We start from the raw sequence: 23,581 nt of genomic DNA on the forward strand, positions 1-23,581 counted from the left end.
ATCAGACCAAAAAGGATGCTGGTCCAATCACCTCTAGAACTGGAATGGCTCTGAACCCTGTGTGGCTACTGGTAGCCATACTGATGTTTGTGGTTGAAGTAATTATTTGGATGTTGTTACAACTTGCTGGATGTTACCAATTATACGAACTTTCACACTGCCATCAATAAAGTAGAAAGTGATGCTGAAGGGAAGAACGTAGGAGAGACCGAGTCCCAGAGAATCGAAGAATCATAGAATGGGCTGGGTTGAAAAGGACCACAAACATCATCAAGTTTCAACCCCCCTGCTATGCGCAGGGTTGCCAACCACCAGACGAAGCTGCGTAGAGTCACATTCAGCCTGGCCTTGAATGCCTCCAGGGATGGGGCATCTACAGCCTCCTTGGGCAACCTGTTCTGGTGCGTCACCACCCTCTGTGTGAAGAGCTTCCTCCTAGAGCACAAGACAGCATTACTGCTATTCTGTGTTCCTGGCATTTTTGAAACCTGCCACAGGAACCAGGAGTAGTGGAGTCAGAGGAGACTCAGGCATTTTCTGATGCACTGGCATTCTTTATCTAAGCAGTAACCTACTTACACCCTGCTGTCATTCATATCTATTATTCTACTGTGGACAAGGAGAATAGATTGCTCTTTACCCCTTGTAGTTTTGGGACATTTTTGGGCACCTGACAGGATAGCCTTGAGACAGTGACCATTTTTTTTTTCCACAACAGCCAGTCTGCATTGACACGTATGATTAACAATGAACTGCATCTCTTCCCAAAGATTCGCTGCCTACCCAACCCTATTTGTGTGCAGATTCCCTTTCTGATACTTTGTAGTAGTGCTTGCTTTCTCTTGAACTTTAGCCCAATTTTCACAGAACTTTTCTTTTTAAATTTTTTTCCAAGATCATTTTGGATTCTAACCCTGTACTCCAGCATGTCTGCAGTCACTGCTAGCTTCATGTAATCTGCAGATTTAATAAGTGTACTGTCTTTTATCATCCAGGTCACTAATGAATATGCTGAGCAGAGAGAGACTATATAGATCCAGCAGAGCTTCTCTCACAGTGTCCCTCTGTTTTCACAGCATACCATTAATAACTACTCCCTGGGTATGGCTTTATAGTGGTGTCATTTAATCATGTTTCTGTAGTTTATTTACAGAAAAGTTGTTTGAGTCGATGTCAAATGCTATAATAAAAACCAGATAAATGACATCTAACAACTTCTCTGCTATGAAAAGAAATTAATTTGGTTTGATAAGTATTTTTTTCTTGTCTCCTCTGCTGCTGCTCATATTTTTATTATCTGCCGCAGACAAGCAAACTGTTTCTTTGATTGTTTTAGAGTTCTGTAGAGGACTGAGGCTAAACTGACTGATAAGGTATCCTTTTGCTGCTCCTCTTTCTGCCCTTCAAGACAGGCACTATGTTTGCCTTTTTCCTGAGTTTTGGTTCCATACCTATCTGAGCTGTCACAGGTGACCAGAGAGGAGGTCACAGTTGACAGGAAGGGAGTTGTCTGAGATTGCTTCAGTTGGTCCTTAAGGGCTTGTCTCCTGTGGTCTGAAATATCTGTCTGAGGCACAGTGCTGATCTCACCATGGAACAGGGAGAAGACAGTGAATCTCTGCAGTGACAGTGTGTCACAGTGCTAACTGTACCAACCCCTCATGCTTAGCAGAGGAATGTAACTAGGACCAAGGCAAAATCAAACCAACATTGCCTTTTTTGCGGTCAATTTTCAATAACTTTCCCTCTGGTTTAGCAACGCTTTTTCTTAATACTGTCTTTTAGTATTGATGTACATAAGAAGGATACTAAAATCTATTCATTTTCAATCTTTTGCAATTTTCTTTTCATTTTTGTGCCCTGGTATTTCTCATATTTCTGCCTGAATGTTCACTATTTTTTAATTCCTATTCGGTAACCATTTAGTGTCTTTCTTCTTGTCTTTGAGGAAAATGTAGAGCTTGTGGTGCTGCCAAGCCTTCTGATCCTTATTTTGCATTGAAATGTTATTGTGTTCATGCCTATTGAGCACAAAATACTACTTCTTTGAGAAACTACAGCTCACCTTGATTTCTTTTTTTCTTTAAACTTCACTGCATGAAGTCTTGCCTAGTAGGTTTTTATTTTTTTGCTGTTTCCTGTATGTATAGAAGCCAGGCATTTCTGTTTTGCTGTTCCCCATCCCTAGTGTATGGCAGATTTCATCATTTCACAGCCACTTCTAAACACGTTTCCTTCCACTTTCTTATCCCCAATACATCCTTCTCTGCAGGCGCTTCCCCGCTGATTATTTGACCTATCAGTTATGCAAGAATATTGCTCCAGTGCACCGGGATGCTCTGTCTTCTGCTGCTTTGCTTCCCTAGCAGATATCTTGTGCTTGTGTTCTCCCATTACTGCAGTGTCAGTTATAATCAGGCAGCCTGACCCATTCAGCCTTGTTGACTCTGTGGATTTATTGCACCCAGTTTAGTCTTAAATTGAATCCGAGATTTTAACTAAAACGTAAATCCATTTCTAAAAGCAATGGATTCACCAATGCTGCAGTAGGCATCTAAGATACTAAAGTGCTTAACTATGTTTCCTGGTGCATATAGGGTGTACAATCACTCCTGCTTTTTAAAACTATTCTCAGAAACTTTGCAATTGTAATCTTGTAAGTCTGCCTTTATTATTTGTCCAAAGGAGCGCTGCAACCGTGGTGAGGTCCTGGAGGGCAAGGCATGTGCAGGGCAGCTGAGGGCCCTGGGTGTGCTGGGCCCAGAGCAGAGGAGTGGAGGGGAGCCTGATGGCGGCTGCAGCTCCTCAAGGAGCGGAGGGCAGCGCTGAGCTCTGCTCTGTGTGACAGCCACAGGCCCGAGGGAACGGCATGGAGCTGCGCCAGGGGAGGGCCGGGGGTGGGGGAAGGCTCTGCAACAGAGGGCGGTGGGCATGGAACAGCCTGCCCAGGGCAGCGGGCACGGCACTGAGCTGCTGCAGCTCACAGAGCTTTTGGAGAACATTCATTGGGTTTGGGTTTGGGGGATCCTGTGTAGAGCCGTGATCCTTACAGGTCCTTTTGAACTTGGAGTATTCTGTGTTTCTGTGATTATTCATGCTCTTGTGGTTGTAGACCATAGCTGCAAGCTGTTCTGTCTGATGCAGTGGCAGTTCTACCTGTGAGGCTCTTGCTTTCTTCTACCCGCCAAGAGTGCAACTCACTGAGCTGCATATATTGCTAGAAAAGCTCTCTTGGAAAGAAGCCAGTCAACAGACTCTGCTCACATCACGATTTTTCCTTATTTCTTAGTTCTAATCATCCTAGAGAACACCTTTCTCGCCCGCTTACTTTCTAGTGCCCAGCTGTGGCTGCCTGTGTACCTCCAGACTGTGACATAAAGCGGAGAGTTTACCCACACAGATCTTCTTGTCACAGGGAAATGGGGTAGCCACATCCCTTAGGTGTCTTATTTGCAGGTTGGATGTAGTTGTCTGTGAGCTAGTCCCTGTCTGTCCTTCGGCATCAGCCAGCTTCAGGTGATGGTGTGAGCGGTGTCACACCGCGTCCCCTCGGTGCAGCAGGTTGTGTTGTACTGTGGGTAGGACAGTCGGTCAGCTGCCTTGTCGGAAGGGTCGGGCGCTGAAGGTGACCTTTTATTCCCTTGCTGAAAAGAGCAGTTGGTGCCCTCAAGTGGCAAATCGCAGGAGAGCGGATTCGGCCGTAGAAGCCGCTGCGGGTGCAGCCCCGGGCGGCACGTGGCCTTCCTAACTGCAGTTTCTCCTTGCAGGTGCAGCGACTGTGGTGGGAAGAAGACATCGTTCCTGGTGGAGCGGAGATCCTGACGACGAGTTATAAACAGACAGAAAAGGTGGAAAAGCACTGCTTCATCCACCAACGTCCTTGGCGTGTCTGCGAGAAGTATCCTGCCTTGGCTGTGCCTGTGATAAGTGAGAGCCCTAACACTGCCCCTGCGAGATCAGATGGGGCCTGTTTTGGGCATCTGTCCCTACTCCAGCATGGCCCATAGGGGCACAGGGGGCTGCCACAGGCGGCCAAACTGGGAGCTGGAGAGCCAATGAGGTACCTGGAGACGGCAATGCCCATCACGCAGGACAACGCGGGGGTCTTCCTGCCCCTCCTATGGCAATGGCTGCAGAACAGCCAGCGGGAGGGGGTTGAGGGCGCCGAGCAGAAGCTGTGCCATGCAGCTGTCCAAAAGCTGAGTGAGTACATCCAGCTCAACTTCTCAGTGGATGAGAGCAAACTGCAGGCAGGGAGCTGCGGGGCTTCAGATACGGAGATCTGCACTGTCTACCTGGCTCAGGAGATGCGGAAAACAGAGGTTCTGGGTCTGAGCTTTGGGAACATCCCTGCACTGGGGGACTATGGGGAGAAGCGGCGAGGAGGAAAGAAGAGAAAAGGGCATAAGGGGCCGGTGCTCGATGTAGGGTGCATCTGGGTGACGGACTTGAAGAAGAACAGCCCAGCCGGGAAGTGTGGGAGAGTGCGACTGAAGGACGAAATCCTCTCCCTGAATGGACAGCTCATGGTTGGCGTGGACGTCACTGGTGCGAGGTAAGGCTGGAGAAGCTGCGTGTTGGTGCAGGTCACGCAATGCTGATTTGAGGCTAAGACCAGAGGTTTTGACCTTTGCTTTCCAGCTCCTAGGAGAGCAGTGGACTCGTTCTTAGGAGTCTGCAAAAATCAAGTAACAAAGACACATCAATAATTAGCCTACCTCTGCTACTTGCATGTCTGGTGGAAATGTTTGAGAGGTCATTGTGTCAAAAAATAGTGCATTGTATGCATCGGAGAGCCTTCACTAAAGAAGGATTCTTTCTGGGTTTGAATAAAACTTTTTTTTTTTGAAGTAAAAACAACTGAGCAACACTGAATTTTTTTTTATGGGTACATCTTATTTTTCTTGAATCATTTGACTGGAGGAAAGGTTTTTTGACAGCTAAATGTTGTCTGAGACTTTTTTCAAAGCAAGCGATTTTGTGTTTTCCAGATTGAAACAACTTCATTTTAATAAATTCCCTTTGATTTTATTTCATTTGCTCTTTTTTGCTGTCTCCTGCAACCTGCAACCTTCAGGAGTTCAAATCAAATATGAAGGTTCTTGCAATGATACAGATTATTCCTTCTTTTTTTCCTTTCAATTTCTTCATGCTGTAAAATCAGTTGTGGACCAGCTTTTCTCTTTGTGGGCTGCTAGACTCACTGACAGTGACAAGACTCATTGGTTATTTATCTACTGCTTCAGTTGTCAGGCTTGCAAAGCCACAACAGCCTTGGCAACGCTTCCAAGTGAAAACCTTGCAAAATGCACAGCTTTTGCTCCCAATGGACAGTGAGCTTCCTACAGCTCTGCAAATGGGTCTGTGGCTGTGACTCAGGCCGGCCATTGCGCCTGGTCCTACCACATGCCAGAATAGAAGCAATGACCTCTCTATTTATGAGTGCTCAGAAGGTGAATCTAGCCATGGATTTGCAGATGTGATAACAGTTCTCTGTAAGTGTGGACCTGCAATTCAGTGAATATATAAAGATTGGCACTGAGATTGCAAACGAGCTGATCGCTCACACTCCCAGATTTGTAAGATTTTGTGGGAAAAAATAGTATGCTGCTTCCCCTTTGCCAGATGTCTCTGTTCCTACAATGCAAAGGAGTCGTCTGCAGAGGCCAGCAATAATGTTATCATGTTGTTAATGCAAGAAGAGAGACAATTCCCAATGGAATGCAAAGTGTTTAGATATCTGTTCTTATTATGCTATCCCTCAAGGCTTTATTTGGGGTTTGTTCCTTTCTGAAAACTCTGTTATTAAACCAGCAAGATATGGCTATTGCTAATGAGAACCATGTGCTCCATTTTCCCTATCTGATATTTTTTTGCCATTATGAAGACAGACTTCCTACTTTTTCGTGATATGGGCCAGCATCATTGTTCTTACGATCCCATTTTAGAGTCTTCCATGCCCAATTTAGGCCAAAATTTAGGGCATTTCTTACTCAAACATAATTTATTTTCAGCATCTAAAGCATCCACGTTCAATTTAGTCAACTGCTCTTTGAGAAGGGTACTGTAGACGGATAACAGTTTGGGACCTTGAGGATGCTCTTGGCTTGGAGAGTTTGATTTTACTTCTCCAGGAGTGGGCTAGTAGCTGCAACACCATGTTCCATCTTGTACATCTGGTCTGCTTCAGAATGCTTTAGAGTTTCTCCATTGAGGGACTCAGAGCATTGGTTTGTAATTTGTAACATCAGCTTGTTTTTTTGAAAGCCTGTTTTGAAGCAGCTAGAGTGCTAGAGTATTGGTCTATTGCTGCTGTCGTGGAAGCTTTTCCATGCAGTTCTTCAAGCTGCCAGGTCAGAATTGCATGGAAATACCTGGAGTCATCCTGGCTCAGTTTTGTCTGCCTAATCACTCCCTGAATGGGTGAAAAACCCCTCCAGGTTGAGATGAAAGTGTATGAATGCTGTGGTTTGCAGTGTGGTACACTTCATGTAGCCTCTGTGTGGTCAGCAAAGTTAAAACTGTGTTCACTGAAATTGCAGAGGGTCTCACGGCTCTTCATGGGAATTGAGCAGGAACGTGAGCAAGGCTGGCAGAAGTATGAGCATGTACACAGTCTTTGGGTCTTCCAGCTCCATCCTGCCGCATGCCAAAGGGCTAAGCTAGTGTGCCAGACAGTGGGAGAGGAGAGGTAGGGGTGTGTTTTCCCTTCTTACTGTCTGTCCAATGGATGCAGTCATTCTCTAGAGGATGTGAAAAAGATGAAGGGAGCTGCAGCTGGCTGGGTAGCCTCGGACAGTTTGGCTTAAAAAATCCCCCCAAAATAGTGTGTGTATTTTTTTGCAATTTCATCGACTTGAACTTTAGAATCAAACTATCAATAATTCTTTGCACTACAGCTAGCCTCCCTTCTACAGTCGCTGCGCAGGGAAGGTGCAAATTGTTCCTGGTGTGGGGCTCTTTCAGCACAGGTCCTGTGTCTGCAGTCCTTGTTCCCAAAGCAGTGACAGGGTCAGGCACTGTGCAGCAGAGCAGTGTGAAGTGCCTCGCAGGGCACCTCTCATTTGTCACCCTCTGCTTGGGAAGTCAAATCTGGTTTGACTTTTTAAAAGAACTGTCATTTATTTAAATTCCAACTGATCGACGTGAAAACAGCAGAAACAAGTTGATAATTGCTGAGCTTGTTTCTTTTTATTTTGTCTATTTTCAGTTAGGGAAACACTGTGCAGTAATATAATTATCAAAGGTTCTCTTCTTAACAGGGTATTATTATATTAGAAATGAACGGTGTAGGTGGTGTGTTTTTGTTGTTAGAGACTGAGAGAAAATTGTTGTTCTCTTAGGAGTTAGCAAATTGGGTCTATCAGATGCAGTTGCAGGGAGATGAAGTGTATTGAAGTACTGAATAAAGGTTAGTCAAAACCTTATGTATCTTCTGTCTATAGAGCTGTATCTCCAAAACACATGGGTTATTTTTCCCCAGACAAAAGCTTCCTAAGTATTTTTGCAACTACTCCTCTCATTTTGGGCAATCACTCATTCACTGGAGGGAGGCTGTTCATATTCCTGCAGATGACAGATGAATCCTTCCTTTCTTGAGCATGACGGAATGGACCTTCATTGAGAAAGTCCAGGGAGGACTGCAAAAGAATTATTTTATCGTGAATATCATTCACTTTGAAATATTTGGTTATGACTCTCATCAAGCATAGTAGCAATACTTGGACAGGGCTATTGTGTACATCTAATCTTCAAAATAACTGCTTCCTAGATTTCCAGATTCCAGCTGTTTTTGAAAGAAAGCAAAATAAGATACATTCCAGCTGACGACAGTGTGATACAAGCATGAGATACGATTATTATTTTGTCACTGAGAAAACCCAACCAGTGCTTCAAACTATCACGTTCCCCATCTTCAGAAATGGCCAAACATTGCCATGTGTGGAAATACAGTTAGATAAGAGCCTTCCCTCTTACTCCACAATCTGGAGTAGCTTCTAGAAAATGAACAGATAAGTGTTTTGACAGCCATAACTTTGTGTGGCCTTTTCGTAGTCTCTCCTCCTCACTGTCCTCGGGGACTTGCACGGACTCCTCCCTGGCATAAGATATGGCATGCCGAATGTCAGGGGAAATCAGTTTATTTTTGAAGATGCTGAGAAAGATTTTCAGAAATCAGACATGCAGCAGAATAGAGAATGAGCTTTAAAGTGTCTGCGCTGAGGGCAAAGCTTTGACCTTACGTAAGTTAGGGGTTTTCAGCAGAGGTCTCTCCGGAGGGCTTGCTGCTTCTATATGTCACATCTGTGTGCTCCATGACAACTGGGAGTATGAAGGCAATGTCCAGGTCCTCCCAGCAGGTCAGTGCTGTTCTCAGTAGATGCACAGTACACAGACATCCTAAACACAGTCCCATTTCTCTGTAAGTGTTAGCAGCTGGTTACAAAGTGTGATTCTGAGCTTCTAATCAAATTACAGGTGTCAAAATGGACAAAGTACTTCATGCTGCTGACAGTCAGTAACAGTACTGGGCTGTACATGCATTTAGATGAAACATTGGGTTGTCTATCAAAACAGTCTTTGCTGGTGCTGGAAATGCGATGGGCAGGCCCTGGCTGTATTCAAAGCCAAATTCAGCTTGAAAAGAGGTCTTCAGGATAGTGCTCTTCTTTTTTGACCTCTTGCTGGGAGCTGTGGGTACAAGCAGATGAAGAGGGAATGGGAGTGGAGAATGGGGACCTTTGTTGCATCTGAGCAGGACTCCTCAAAAATTTGATGCTGTACCTTGAAAAGTGATACGTCAGTGCACTTTTTATTGGGCTCCTCCTTTCCCTGGAGTTTGAGCTGAAAGACTTTTCTATCATAACCTGTTTTGCGCTTGTCTTCACAACAGTTTTCCTTGTCAGGATGAAAAACTCCCTGACACTCTTTGTTATCAAACTGCAGTGCTCCAATTTCACATTTTCTATGGGAGGCTGCTTCCAGCTGTGCTACGGTGTGCCACAAGTGCTACTGCTGCTGTAGCACTCCCTGTAGCCACTTTGGGAGCCATGGTTGTCATTGGAACATCTGCAGAATTTTGCAGCACCATGTTACTCAGACCACTGCCAAATGCTCTGGCTAGTGTGTGGGGATGGTGAGCAAGATTTAGTTTAAATGATGCCCTGTGGGCCATAATGATTTCCTCCTGATTTGATGTGTGGTGAGACAAACCATGCCCTGGGTGGTGCTCCCTCTGCTCATCAGCTGTGGCCATTGGTTGAAGCTTTTGGCAATAAATCCATTCTTAGGTAGGGTCAGGAATTAAGGCACATGAAAGCATGCAGTATGAAGGAAGAGGAATTTTTTAGGTTTCTCTGCCTGTGATAAACTTATTTTTCTCTGGAAGTTATTGTGGATTTATGTGCTGCTCAGTAGAGCAGTCTCCTTTATACATCCTTCTTCTCAGGGAGAAATCATCCCAAGAAAATTCCTCTGGTCATCACAGAATGCTTTCTGTCACCACCCTCCCACCCCCTGGGCATGTCAGGTTGCACAGATCAATTGCTCTGTTTTGCTTTGTTTCCTCACCTCATTCCCAAAACAAAAGCGCTGCCAACACAAAGTGCTGCTCAGTGTAAGCAGCTGTACTGCCTGGTGTTAGTAGGGCCTTCTCCTGGTTATGTTCATAAGAAAATATTTTTGCTTTAATAGAAAAACAAATGGAAATGTGTCCTGGCCCTTTGCCCTTGGCTAAGGGGCAAACATTTATGTGGGAGCTCTTTGTTAAAATATTAACAACACTGACTACAGAGAGAAAAACAAGCACAGTGGTCCTGGAGAGCACAGCCTCCAAATGCAATCTCAGGGAATAGATTTATCATAACTGACCTAAAAAATGCCCCCAGTCTATTGTGGGGTTGAATTTGTTTCCTTTATTTTTTATTTTTATCGTATTAACAATTTTCATGCTGCAAAGTGATGGATCGGGGCACAGAGGCTAGGACCTGGGGCTCATTGTCAGGGGCACGGATAGGCAGTGTAGGCTGATGTGCCCTCTGAACCTGAGAATGGAAAATAAGCAGCACACAGGGCTCTTGGCTGTTGAGCTTCTATGAGCAGGGAGATGGTAAATGTTTGTGCTCAACCTCTGCGAAATGGGAAGAAACCTGTGAATTTTGGTTCTCAGGAGTCTTGCTGAGCTGTGAAAGCCTTGTTTGTTAGAGGATGGAGCCATCTCGAAGGCATGGCTGCTGTGTTTTGTTCTGATACCAAATACTAACTACCTCTCTTAAAATATGACACGTCCGAGAAACAAAGAAAAAGATGTTATTCTTCCCTTCCTTTAAGTCTTCAAGAAAGACAGTTATGGGCAGACTTAGCCACACATGTTGAGAAACAAATTGCTGTGCAGAAATGAGCTTTATCCTAAATCCTCTCTCTAGAGCAAGAGACTTAAACAGAAGGTCACTAATCCCCAGACTCAACAGAGATCATTTAGCTTGTTTGTCATCTTCGCTGTGTTAATCTGTGTGTGGCTTCACCCTGCTTCCTTCCAACCCTCTGGTTCGTATCTCTCTCTCAACCTCTCCACGATGACTTCAGCCTCTGTGGAGTAGTGGACCTTCACTCTTGTAGTAATGTTCTTCTGCAGCATACCAACATTATAACCTCCTCAACAGACTTTCCAAACCCTTCTACTTTACATCATATTTGTCTTTTCCCTCAGCTCGGTTTTAGCTAGCAACCCTAAAAGATGATGTTGAGACTGTTTTAGATAGCTCCTGTCCTACATACGTTCATGTGTTTGCTCCAGAATTTTGGGCATCTTCTACACACTGCTGCCACTGAAAACAGATCTCACCTAATTCTGTAGGAACTACAATACAGAGGGAATATGTGAAGAGTTAGGCAACATCCCCAGGGCCATCTGCAGCAAATGCTCACCAGCTGCTGCTCTCCACACTTCGCTTTAAGAGGGTTTGCATCAGGCTTGAAAATTCTCACACAAAGTTTGGTGGTGTTGCCTTAGGAGGTGGAAAAGCTTCAGAGATGACAGTATGGGTTGTCTTGAGTGTTTTGGGAGAATATTTTTGTTTTGTTTCAATGAGCTACAAAACCTCTGCTTAGAAGGCCATACACGTTGCCGATTGTAGCACTGTGCATCTGCTTTTAATTTGATGTTATGGCCATATATAATTAAAAGAGCAGAAGATCACTCCTTGGGACAGAGCACTGTCCTCCTGACTGATCTGCTGTTGGAACAGCCTCCTTGAGTTCCTGTCATTTGTCCCTGACACCAAAGTGCAAACAAGATCCCTTTTCCATCTCGAGTGGGCTTCCAGCCCTGCATGCAGCAGGCATCTCATGCTCTGAAGTATTGAAAGTCAGGATGCAGCAGAACTCACTAACTGGCGAACTGCTGTAACGCACAAAACAAGGTCACTTTTCTCCACCACCCAGGCAGGGAGCAGGTGAGGCCTTCAGCCACAGAAGGATAATTTCACAGCCTCCTCAGCAATGCATTTGCTGGCACAGTACAGTGCTTCAGTCGTCAATAATTAAAAAGATAGATGTTCAAAAACATGAGCAAGAAACATTCTGTGCCCATTCTTCTTGCTCTTCTTATAATGCTTGTGCCCTTACACACCAATTTGCAATGTGCAGTCAGTCATTCACAGTGTCTCTTTGAATCTGTAAATGTGAACTGCCCTTCATATTCTGGAAGTCCACAATTTTGCACATAGCAGGCTGTGTGCTGGAGGATGATGTCCATGAGGCTGACTCTTGTCCTCTTCCACCCATAGTGAGTTGTTATGCCATAAACCCTGGATGGGCACATCTTCTCCAGTATCCACTGAAAAATCTCTCATTGTGCTGAAGTAAAAAAAGCAGCACTCTTATTCTCAGAAGATTTTCAGTCTGCAAGGAGGATGCAATCCTGTCTTGCCAACATCATGTACCTTTGGGTGTGACAGTTGCAATTCCACCAGGTGTACTAGGGCTGAGCTGTGATGCTTCAGTGCTAGGAGCAGGAGCAGTGGTTGGCAGCTGAAAAGCCAGAGCTTAAATCCCATCTCACTGGGAATCAGGCTGTCTGGGCATGGAGAGGAGCAGGGACGGCTGAAGGATGATGAACAGGAGATGGTTCCACAAGCACAGGCTGTGCTCAGCATCAATGGGAGCCTGCGATCTGTGGGCACAGGTGAGAGAACAGGTATAGGAGATACAGGTATGACTGGAAGAAAGATGGGTATGCAACGCCAGGGGCAGCTGGCTGCCATGAATGGCTTTTGTCTGTTCTTTTTTTTTTTTTTTTCCCTCCTGGAGAAAACTTATTGCTCTTCTTATCTAATGTGACATTTGCCTCCAGGCACAGACCAATATTTCATGCTCCTTGAAACTTATTTTTCTGTCTCCTTCCTATTAGATGTAGGCTAAGATGGGAAGGGCTATATGTTGCAGGCTCTGTAGCATCACTCATGATTCTAGTGGCTTACTCCGGATGAAATGTGTGATGCTCAGAAAGACTGCCCAGGCCTCCGAAGATATTTTAACAGACTGGTACCAGTAAAAAGATAAGCTGGTAGGCATGACAGGAGAAGAGGAGAGGAAATGTTGTTAGCAGTGAATGTCACACTAAAGAATCCAAGACTCAGGAAGGCTAGCCAGGATGATGAACTCAGTAAGAGTATCTGTAGAAGTGAGGTATAGGTGAAATGCAGGTTTGGGCTTTTTCAAAATGCAATAAAACTGTTGAAATCTGACCAAAGGAGACTGTTGGTTCTCTGATGACTAAGACTTTCTTTATTGCTTAGAATGAAGCTGAAGTCACTTGGTGTTTTTGTTGTTTTTGTTGTTGTTGTTTTGTTTTTTCCCCATTTTTCCTTAGCAAAATTAAGAGTTGATAACCAGAGCAATGATTTTGAGTATGTTTTACTGGTCCGTTACTTTTTCATTTGATTGGTACAGACCAGCAGAATAACTATTTGAGGGAACAAAAGGCAGTGGTGTCCCTCTTCTCATCCTCATATACATTGACTTGGTGCAACTTGTGCCGCGCTGAGAAATTACTAAGTGTTGCAGGTTTTCTGCAGCCTGCCTGACCTATTTTTGTTCTGATATTGAAGGAATAAGCAGAAATGCTTTGAAATCAGTAAATGTTGTGGCCAGATGGGAGATATAAGCAAGCGATTGGGGATTCCCTCTCAAAAGCTCATTGAAAGCAGAGTCAAACCAGGGTGTGAAGTTCTCACTGAAGATGATTTCTAACACACTAGTTATTCTGTCGAAAACTGTGCTTCCTATTTTCACCTGTAAAAAAGTGCTGCTAAAACGTAGATTTTTCTCGGTTTCCTCTAGAGGGCAATGTCATATAAATATTTTAAGCCTTTTTTGGGTTGTGTCAACTAGGAATTTAGCCTGCCTTATCTAAGAATTCATAAGGCAGCAGTGAAAAATGTTTCTCCACATACTTTTTAGGATGTGTCTATAGGATGTATGTATATGCAGTAATAACCACTGTACTGAACTGAAAGTTCAGTAGCTAACCAGAAATACGTTTGCATTTTGGGCAGATGTGCCAGTGCTGGAATGCAGAGGAGCTACGTGTGAAGATATGGCTCTTTTCTTTTACTTGTGCAGTTTCAGCAACCCTGAAGAGCTACTCTTTGTTTAAACTCCTGTAAAAGAGATTATAATCCAGTCTACTGAGAGTGATGTGACCATTTGCTGTAGTTTACATTGGTAGTTGGAACAGAGGGTAGGTGGTAGGACAGAGGTGCAGAAAATAAATGTAAACACCAGATCAGCATGGTTCATACAACCTAGGGAACAGAAGGACTTTGTGTTACCACTTATTTTCACAAGAATTTGGGTACTGCCAATTCATTAATTATATTAATTAATTGAGAGATGTTATCAACAGCCCCTTTTTGGAGCTAGTTGTCCCTATGAACAACTGTTGGAAATTAGTATGAGTCACACTGGCTCTTAGTACTCAATCTTAAGGGATACTATCTCGTATTTTCAGTTACTGTAGTGTAGAGTAACAGTGAATCTGGATAAAGGATATTTTGTTTTTCTTAAAGCTCAGATGTGTGATATGGAACGTGCTATCATGGGCACCGATTTCTGTTGCCTCTTGCTATCTTAACCCTCCCAAACCAACACTACTAAAGGGGAAATTTGCTCTTGACTTCTGAACGTGAAAATGACTTTTGGGAAATCCTTTTAGAATTAGTGTCCTTTCTCCTCTTCATGGTGACTAGACGTCTGGAGCGTCAGCATAATGGCCTTATTGGATTAATTTGCAAATCCCGTATGTTTACTGAATTTATGGGTTGACATCCTTTGTTAAATACCTGTTCCAAAAAAGTAACTGGAGATCTGCAGTTGCCAAATCCTCTAAATGAATAAACCTGTTTGTTTGTTTTTCCCCGAACAGGAAAAGCAATTAATTCCAGTAAAACACTCATTCCCAAAAGTGCTCTATTTGAAAACAAGAGCTTGTGAATAAAAAAGAGCAGTGCTTGCATTAATTTCAAAGCCAGCAGTCATAGGCAGCAAAGTAGGTTTTTCTCTCTACTTTTGAGTTATAGGAGTTCTAAGAAAATATGAGAACACTGCTCCTCTGTAGCATTTATGAGTTAAATAGGTGAGAATGGCTTTTTTCAATAACTTCTACTGTGCAAGCACACCTTTCAAATGGTTCAAATCTTTTGTAAGACAGAAATGTGATGAGAATGATGTTATGTTTGAGTTGCAGGGAGAAGGGAAGGATGTAAACCCATTTTAAAAAGAAGTCAGTGGTAATTAAATATTCCTAGTTTCATTTCTCAAGATCTGTGGACTGGATTAATACCTTTGGGTTTGGCCTGTGTATTCAGCAGCGCGTTGGTGCACTGCTCATGTTTGCATCACACTGACTGGAAGAATCTGACACTTTAATGCTCAATCTCAGGGATTAATCGCTGCCTTCAGATGGCAGGAGCTGTATTTGGGGCTGTAGGTGTGCAGAGCGATTGGATTGCTCTGAGCTGGGATATCCCTGGGATAAAAGCACCTGCGTAGCCTTGAAAATGTCATCCTTGCATGGCTGCAGGTACCGAACACACTGATAAAGGTTCATAACTTCATCTCCTCCTGTCTTGCTTGCTACAGCATGATCTGAAGAGTGGCTTTATTGCACAGAAAAACAATCTCTGACAATAATGTAACACTGTGGGACTCAATAGAATTGCTTCAAGTTTGTCTCTGTGGAAACTGAGAAACCCTGCTTTCTGAACTTTGTCCTGCTACTCAATATCTGACCCAGGAATCTGCAATCTGATTTTAAATCATTGCTTCAGTTCAGAAAATGAGGGCTGTATGCAACAGAAGATGATTTGGTAAATTAGCCACTTTCATCAGGTTAAACTGTGTGGTTAAAATAATTCAGATTTGAATAATTTCATGGAGAGGGTAGTGAAGCAGTGGAACAGGTTGCCCAAGGGGGCTGTGGGTGCCCCATCCCTGGAGACATTCAAGGCCAGGCTGGATGTGGCTCTGGGCAGCCTGGTCTGCTGGTTGGTGACCCTGCACATAGCAGGGGGGTTGAAACTCGATGATCACTGTGGTCCTTTTCAACCCAGACCATTCTATGATTCTATGAATTTGTCAGTTACGCTATGGAAGAAGAAAAACAATGGTTTAAAGAGTGTGCAGATGCCAGATGGATCAGAAGCTTATGTCTGGCATGTGGAATTCAAAGTCAACAAAGGTTTATTCAAGGCTCTGCTTTTAAATGGACTCTGTTTTAAATAGTGTATGAGAAAACCAGAATCCTGGTGCTTTATTGGACTTTTTTGTGACTCAGATGCTTTCCCTGGTGACCCAAGAATCAAATCATAAACGATAGAAATGAGTTTAAAGGGCATCATCATCATAAAAAAGTCATGCAAGTTAGTACAGCAGTAAAGATCTGTCTTGAGAGAGGTGGATTGAAGAGATTGTTTTCCGAGAAGAGCTCGGAAAACAAAAGAGATAAAAAGACTAGAGGGAAGAGATTTTATGATGGAAGTAGGACTTAGAAATTCATTAATTCTGGCGGGCTGAATAGTAATCAAAAGTGTTCTGTCTAATATGTAATTAAATTAGATACCTGTGTCTGTTAGAACAGTTCAGCCAGCTCTAATAACCAAGGAAACTAATCCCATGTCCAGGTGTCAGCTCCTGTACTCCGCTCCCCAGGGATTTTCCAGCCTTGAGAGTATTCTCTCACGTTAATGATTGTGTCATTAATAGTATTAAAATACAGGAGGAGGTATATTCTTCTTTCTTACATAACCTTCAACACACTTGGGATCACTGGCCTTGTACTACATTTGAGTCACACTACTCATGATGAAACCAAGTCAGGATCTCCTTTAGATTAGAAAAATGCCACATCCTTTGTACTACACATAATGCAAAACTGGTGTAAGAATACAGCAGGCACCCAGTGTAAACCCAGCACATCACTCAAAGTAAATCCAGCCCGTACCCATTGTAAATCCATCATGTAACCAGCACAAATTTCAGACAGAGTTCTGCTCCTTTTGGAGTGGCATTTACTTCTTGCTTGTAGGTGGCGTTTCTGTCTGTGGTGAGCCCATGCTCACTTTACATTCCATTTCTCATCTGGATGTTTCTGTTTTAAATCATCTACTTGTAATTTATGCTTGTATTAAACCTTGTGTGACTTAAAGCTATGCATCAAACTGCTGTCAAGGCCTTGCAGCCTAATGGATATCACGTGTGGGTTGAAGAACTGTTGGTGTCCCGGTCAAACCTTCTCTCCCTGCTGTGAACAAGTCACAGCTTGGTGACAGGGTGGTGATGACCTCAGCTTGCTTTCTGCAGGTGCTTGAGTTCTCTGGGGGAAAAGCAGTTTATTAACTGCTGTGTTTTACTGTGGAGTGTTTCCTTCCAGGTACCTAACCCGCTGGAGGGTTATAAAATAAGTAAAATTCTTGGAAATAGCTGTTTCTTCAGACACATGCTTGAGCAATATAAACAAGACCTATCTTATGAGATACCTGGCAGGCTATGAATTTAAGCATTATTAGCATTATTCAGACTTCCTGAGTGTCTCCGTGAAGCATCAGCATAAATAAGTGAGGCCTATTTACCTGAAGGATCTTGCTGGAATGACAGAATGAAAAACTGAACTCCTTTTCTTCCAAGGCCTCTAAGCCAGAATACCATTCTTTTGTGTGCTGAGTACAGGTTTTGAGAAAAAGCTTGTTTCTGTTGTGGTGCTCCAGCCAATGCACAGCTGAGGTTTGATTTCCAGATACGATATTTGAGGGTTGCTGTGAAGTGAGAAGCTCCAAGGCCAAGCCTACCTGAGCTTTCTGCTTGGAGTGAGTGCTCCTCCACAAGAGGTCATGCAGTTTCATGAAACTTCAGGTATCCTCCCTCACCGGGTTATCTTTTAGCGCAGAAACAGTGCAAATGCCCACAGGGTGGCTCCACGAGTAGATCTATAGGGGAAGAAGGAGCCACTAGGACTTTGGGAAAATGTGACAAAACAATTTCTTGTTCAATGCAGTTACCATTATATTGAGAACTTCCTTGCAAGTTAGAACAGGGTTCTTGGGAAACAACTGAGCTGAGGGGGAAGTAATATTGATAACAAGATAAGAATGCAAGAAGGAGAAAAATGGGATTAAATATAGCTGTGTAATGAAACTCACAGTTGTGAGGTGATGTAGTGAGGCAGTCTGGCAGCACTGGAGACATCCCACTGCTTTGACCTGCAGCATCCTCCCTCTTGTGCTCATTTCACATAAGTCCACTTATCTCACAGTCTGCAGTTCTGCAGCCCACAGGTCCTTGTTGTGATGTGGGAGTTCCAGGCATGGACATGAGCAGAGATTTGTGCTGCTGTTTCTGCTGTACCTACTGAATTCTCTTCCTAGGGTTTGCTAGGAACCTGTTCTGAGGACTAAGTTCATGAACAAAATGGGATGAAAAAGCAAATGTAGTGTAAAAGCTGAGGGTTTCAGTCTCAGTCACTTTTTGCCACTTGCTCCTTCAGCCTTCAGCAAATTAACCTAAAAGTTGCGCCCTGGAGAAATTACTTCATTGATCTGATTGAGTATTTAAATTTTAAACTTAGCATCACTGCTATTTTTCCCTGGGTCATCTGCCTATTGGGACATTTAACCTCTAGATTATGCCAACCATCAAAATGTTCCTGTATAACTATTGATGCCTGACTATTTTTCTTTCTTTTACTGAAGGCAAAATCCCTTCCTGGCACATAGGAGGGCTTAGAACTTTACCAGAGTAAAGCCTGAAATTAAGGAAAATAGTTTGTTGCTCTTAATAATCCTTTTCTTTGGGTACAATCAAAAGGCAAATTATTTTTTATGACTTAGAAAAAAGTTACACATTTTTAGCAATCACTGAGGATGAAGGAGGTGAATCCCAAATCTTAGACGACATAGGAGTGTTTTCTGACTTTCATATGCATACCTATTGTCCCAGAACAATCTGGTTAACTAGAGAGTTAGCTCTTTGTTTATAAGGATGCAGAAGGAGAAATAGATTTGTAGTATGTGTTGTCAAACACATCAGGCTTTCACAAGCTGTTCCATAAGAAACCACTGCAGCTCCAAAATACTGAGACAAAATCGTGGACCAGCCATAAATCTCTGATCCATTGAGATACCAGGATATCCTAGTGAAAAATCCAGTCCAGACCTGAAAGTCAAGAAATGCGCCCTATGGAGAGACATGAGCACCAAGACTGAGATCCTGCTGTTCACACCAGATGCTGCTGACATACCGTGTGGAGTCTGTAACACAGGCGTGCTGGATCCACCCAGCCCAAGCGAGAAGCTTTGTAGATTAAATTTATATTACTTGGAGCCTGTAGGTTGCTTTAGCAAACAAAATTGAGCCTGGGTGTGAAGGTGATCAGAATTGAGAAATCCAAATTATATTTCCTCGTTGAAGAGAAATAAGGACTGCTTTTCATAACTGTTTTAAGAAGGAATATTTGGAAACAGAAGCAGTGTGTTTCTGTAGATTAAACCCAGTTTGTGAAATAGAAGTACGCCCTCTGCTTGCACAGAATGGTCAGAAGGCTTCTAGAGCAAAATCCTTCCTAAATCTCATGTATGTCTTAAGGAAGACTCTTGAAACATTAATAAGTGGTGGGTGAATGGCACATTCAGACATGCGCTGGGAAGTATGTGAAGATAAAGTGCGTGATGGCTGGTGATCTTTAAAAAGCAAACAAGATCTGGGCTTCCACTTTGGATATCATAAAGTATAGAGCTTGTTGCATTAATGGAAGCTATTCTAGTGGAAAATGAAAGCCACTTTTGGAACAGTCTCTGTGGTCCTGGTTTTAGGACATTGGGAGAAGTAATATAAAATGCCTCCAGAGTGGGACACGCTGCTGGAGGGGGCAGCCTCTGCTGTATGTTTGTTTGTATGTTTGTAGAGGAGGAGAATGGAGTAATGTTGCTTTGATAGGAAATCCTAGTGAACAGGAATAGTATGTTTGCAAATGGGGAGTTAACTCCTGAGCAGAGAGCTCCTGCAACCATGCCTGCAACCTGAGCCCCACTATCTGGGTGCAGGCAGGGAAAGCACTGCCAAAACACCACATTGGGTGTTTGCAGAGAGGCAACATACTCCCTTGGCTGTTCTGCAAATGTGCCGTGCCAGAGCTTGCATCGCTTCTGTGGAGGTGTTTTTTTAGTGCCCATGTGCTCCTAGCAGCCAACCTCTGGCACTTCCCTCTCCTGTCTTTCCCATTATCTCTCTCATGATTTTTCTAGGATGTATTACAGGATCATGAGTGATCTTGTCCCATTTCCTGTCCTGCCACTTCTGACATTGGTAGGGAGAAAACCTGGAGCTGCCATCCTGGAGCAGGCTGCCTGCAGCATCGCCAGGGGCTGGGTGTTCTGTTGGCCACATCTCCACCATGGGAACACAAGTATGAGGCTGCACCCCTAGGCAGCACCTTGCTGTCTCTAGCTAGCTGCTGGCAGGCTTTAAGCACATTTTTCACCTGTCTGGCAATCCTTTGGGTTTCTGATGAGATGTACATCGCGTACTGTGTGCACAGAGTCTTGCAGCTGAAAGGTTCAGGTTGCAAAGAACACAAACCCTGTTGAGTGGTGTTTTCCCCAAGGCTGCTGAGCACCCCATGTCACATTTTGCACTCATCAGAGCTTAGCGGAGTTAAAAATAATCTTCTCATCAGAATATTTCTTGGGAGTGAAAATGTCCTTAGGATACTTTGTGAAATGATAACCTTTGGACCAAACTTGGTAAGAAAAAAACAGAACAGTCTCAGACCCTGTGATAAAAGTTTGTCTTAGTTGCGTAATAAGGGAGAAAGGTTAAGAGCAAACTGGCATCACCTTTGGGAGGGAAAAGAATGGAATTTAAATAGAGATCTAAGGGTGAGTACATAATTTGAGATATTATATCATGTGAAATATTTTTCTTTTGATGCCTGGAAGATTATCTGGGAGAAGATATCTGGCTCTGTGCAGTGCATGAAGGTCTTGCTCAGTCGTCTCTGAATTCAAGGGAGGGTAGAAACTGGCCTTTCTCTTTTTCTGTTTTGAAACGGTAATGTTAATTCCAAACATGGCCCTCAAGTTATCTTTGCTAAAAACAAGCAAGGAGAAGTGTTTCCATCCCAGAAAACAAAATTGCAGATTGCTTCGATCAAATACACATTGTATGTAAAATCCAAACCCAGGCCATGCCCCATGAACAAGTGAATGCATCACGTGAACAGAAGTAAAAATTAAACAGAGCGCACTGCTGAGAGCGATGCAAATGGTAAATAAGGGTTGAGAGATGAAAGACAGCTCAGTGACTCTTGCCACTTAATAACTGTGGCAGATGTTAGAAGTAGCAGGTAGGCAAATGGGTTTAACTGTATGATTTCTGCATTGCCATTTTCCCTTCTCTTTCAGTGGTACCATTAGACCTTCCTGTTTTATACTCTCCAGACTTCAGTTGCTGCTTTGTGTTTTGAAGATTAAAGCAGCATACTCAACACACGTTTATCTCTTCTGTTGTGCACTAATTGATAGGAGTTTTACTCTGTTGTGAAGTCCATACCTGAGTCAGAGTAGAGCCTATGTGAGAAGGTTTTATCCCCTGTAGATTCGTAGTAACCTCTAAATAAATTTTGTGACCATATAAAGAAGTACATTAAGAATGACTTCAGAGAAGTAAAATATGGATACTTTGCCTCACACTTGGGATTTTTACAGAACACCCTGTTAAAGTGGGTAATTTTTTCATATATAATTGATTTTTTAAATGATCAACCTGTAAATACACTGCAAATGCATTAAGTCAGCTCTAACAATCTCCAAACACTACAAAGGTTCACAAACAGCTACTCTGTCCACACATCTCTACCTCTGGTTGATGGAGATGCTCAGGACCACCTGAACACTTCGCTGCGCATTGTACTCTAGGGAGTGAACTTGCATTAGCAGAAAGTGGACTAGGGGACCTCCAGAGGTCCCTTCCAGCCCCTACCATTTTGTGATTCTAGGAGATGGCCTGAGGGGAGCAGTCAGTGCTCTGTGAATGCAGCCTCACCTCATCCTCCAATGAAACATTCCTGCAAACTGAAACAAACAGCACAGCAGAGAGATTTTCCATATAATTTCTGTTACGAAGGCCAGTGAACTTTCTTATTTTCAATATTAATTAGCCTTAATATAGCAAGTTACAGTGTAAGCTCTCTGGGACAAAAGCAGTATATCCATATTTGCCTTACAAATTAAGGCTGTATTTTGCGTGCTACAAAAATAATAATTGTGAATAAATTAATTTATTAGTAACATTGTGATGTTACATTTCCCTACAGTTTCCAATACTATTTCTTACCAATTTCTTTCCATATTTTGCCCAAGAAACCAGTCCTTCTATCATAGGAGAGAACACCTCTGATTATAGCCTATGCAACTGAAGAGTACAGCTGGAGAACTTCCTGGCTTGCAGGGACAAGACTTCAGATCCCCCAAAGAAATGACTGGAAAACATCTCATTTCCTACTGTTTGTATCGTGGGAGGAATAAGTGAGTGTTTACTAGCATAGCTCTTGCAAGGGCCTGTCTGCAATTTGCGTTTAGAAACCCACCACAGATTAAGCTCTCCGGAGTTTTCAACCCAACCTGAAGCTGGTTGGAATTCTTTTGGTCATTGGCATTTTTTTCTGAAGACCCCACAAAGTAGTGGTTTTGCAGCCAGCAGGAATGGATGAGGGTGGAACTCCTCCAGGAGCCCTGGGGGTGGCTGGCATTTAGCTCCCAAGAGCTGTTTGTAGTAACTGTGTGTCCGAGCTATTAAGCTTACATTTTTGGGGGGGCTTTAAAGGGCTTTTGCTTTCTCACGCGCAAACACTGAGAAGTTTTCTCTGTGGCATTCATCATATAGTTAACAATGTGTGGTGCAGAAATATTTTTTTTTAAGCTGGTGTTTGCAGAGACTTGGGGAGCTCAGTGCCTGGATGTATAGAGCCGACCTAGCAAAGCACGGAGGTCAGCAGAGTGATTTTTGTATTTACACTGGCATAGCTGGGAGCAGAATGTGGCCTTTGCAGTTCTTGGCTTGCTGGACTTCTATTCAGTTTTAACCCTCTTTTGTGTCTTTTTTGTGTTTTCTGGCTGAATTCTGAAATTTGTAGCTTTATTTTAGGAAAAAATTGAACATCGTGTTTTTGTTCTCGGTTATATGAGGTCTTGGATAGATGCTTATTGTGTTCTCAAAAGAATTTCATGTAAATACGTATATTGATTTTGCTACCCATCAGCTCCACAAACATCTCAGATCTTGAGAACACGTAGCGTATAACTGACCTTATGTGTGTTGTGTTGGGGGCAGCAGACATCTGGTGCCCAGCACAGTGCAGTGTTGGGAGAAAGGAAATGTCTGTGCCTGTAGTAAAGAACAAATACTCCTGAACCTGATATTTGGGATAGGACTTAAATACAGTGAGATTTTAGGTGCTCCAGAGCATACACAAGACTGATGAAATCATCACAGTTACTTCCTTGTTAACCTCTGATATTAACACATTATTGGAGCTGACCTCAGTGATCGTTAGCTTGAATGGAGCTTTAAGATGATTTTTGCTCACTGTTGCTTTCCTGAACGTGAATCAAGAGCTTATATACTCAAAGAAGATGAGAGATAAAGAACAAAAAATCACAGCACTCCCCAAGGTGACAAATGGCATTTTCCCTGTGCAGTGGCATGGGATGCAACTGCAACTTCATGTGCTAAGCACCAAACTCATCATTCTGCATCTTTCTTCTGACTGCAGTGGGAAACAGCATCTTCATGTCGTCGTTTCTCCAGTTTCTCCATCAGAAAGGAATTTGATGAGCTGCTTTAAGTATTTCTTGTTGTTTGCATATGTATGAAGCCATTTTTCTGTTGGATAGACTTGCTGTACATGTTTATAAATTGATGCTTTATCTGTAAGAAAACATATGACTCCAATACTGTTTTGGCTTATATCACAACAGATTGCTTTGAAATGCACAGCTGCATGTGTATGCCTAAAATGCTATCAACATCC

At 43.2% G+C, this 23,581-nt stretch overlaps 1 protein-coding gene across 3 annotated transcripts in view; it reads left to right on the plus strand.

Moving 5' to 3' along the window:
• PDZD2 (PDZ domain containing 2) overlaps positions 1-23,581 on the plus strand; it is a 196,910-nt gene that overhangs the window by 55,747 nt on the left and 117,582 nt on the right. For all 3 annotated transcript variants that reach the window (XM_052670568.1, XM_052670569.1, XM_052670570.1), the window contains exon 2: positions 3,768-4,555. In XM_052670568.1, coding sequence (XP_052526528.1) covers positions 4,056-4,555 — 500 coding nt within the window. In that variant the 5' untranslated portion in view covers positions 3,768-4,055. The remainder of the gene's footprint in view (positions 1-3,767; positions 4,556-23,581) is intronic.

This window comes from Tympanuchus pallidicinctus, unplaced genomic scaffold (assembly GCF_026119805.1).
Source record: "Tympanuchus pallidicinctus isolate F22 unplaced genomic scaffold, pur_lepc_1.0 scaffold9, whole genome shotgun sequence".
NCBI classification, from domain to species: domain Eukaryota; kingdom Metazoa; phylum Chordata; class Aves; order Galliformes; family Phasianidae; genus Tympanuchus; species Tympanuchus pallidicinctus.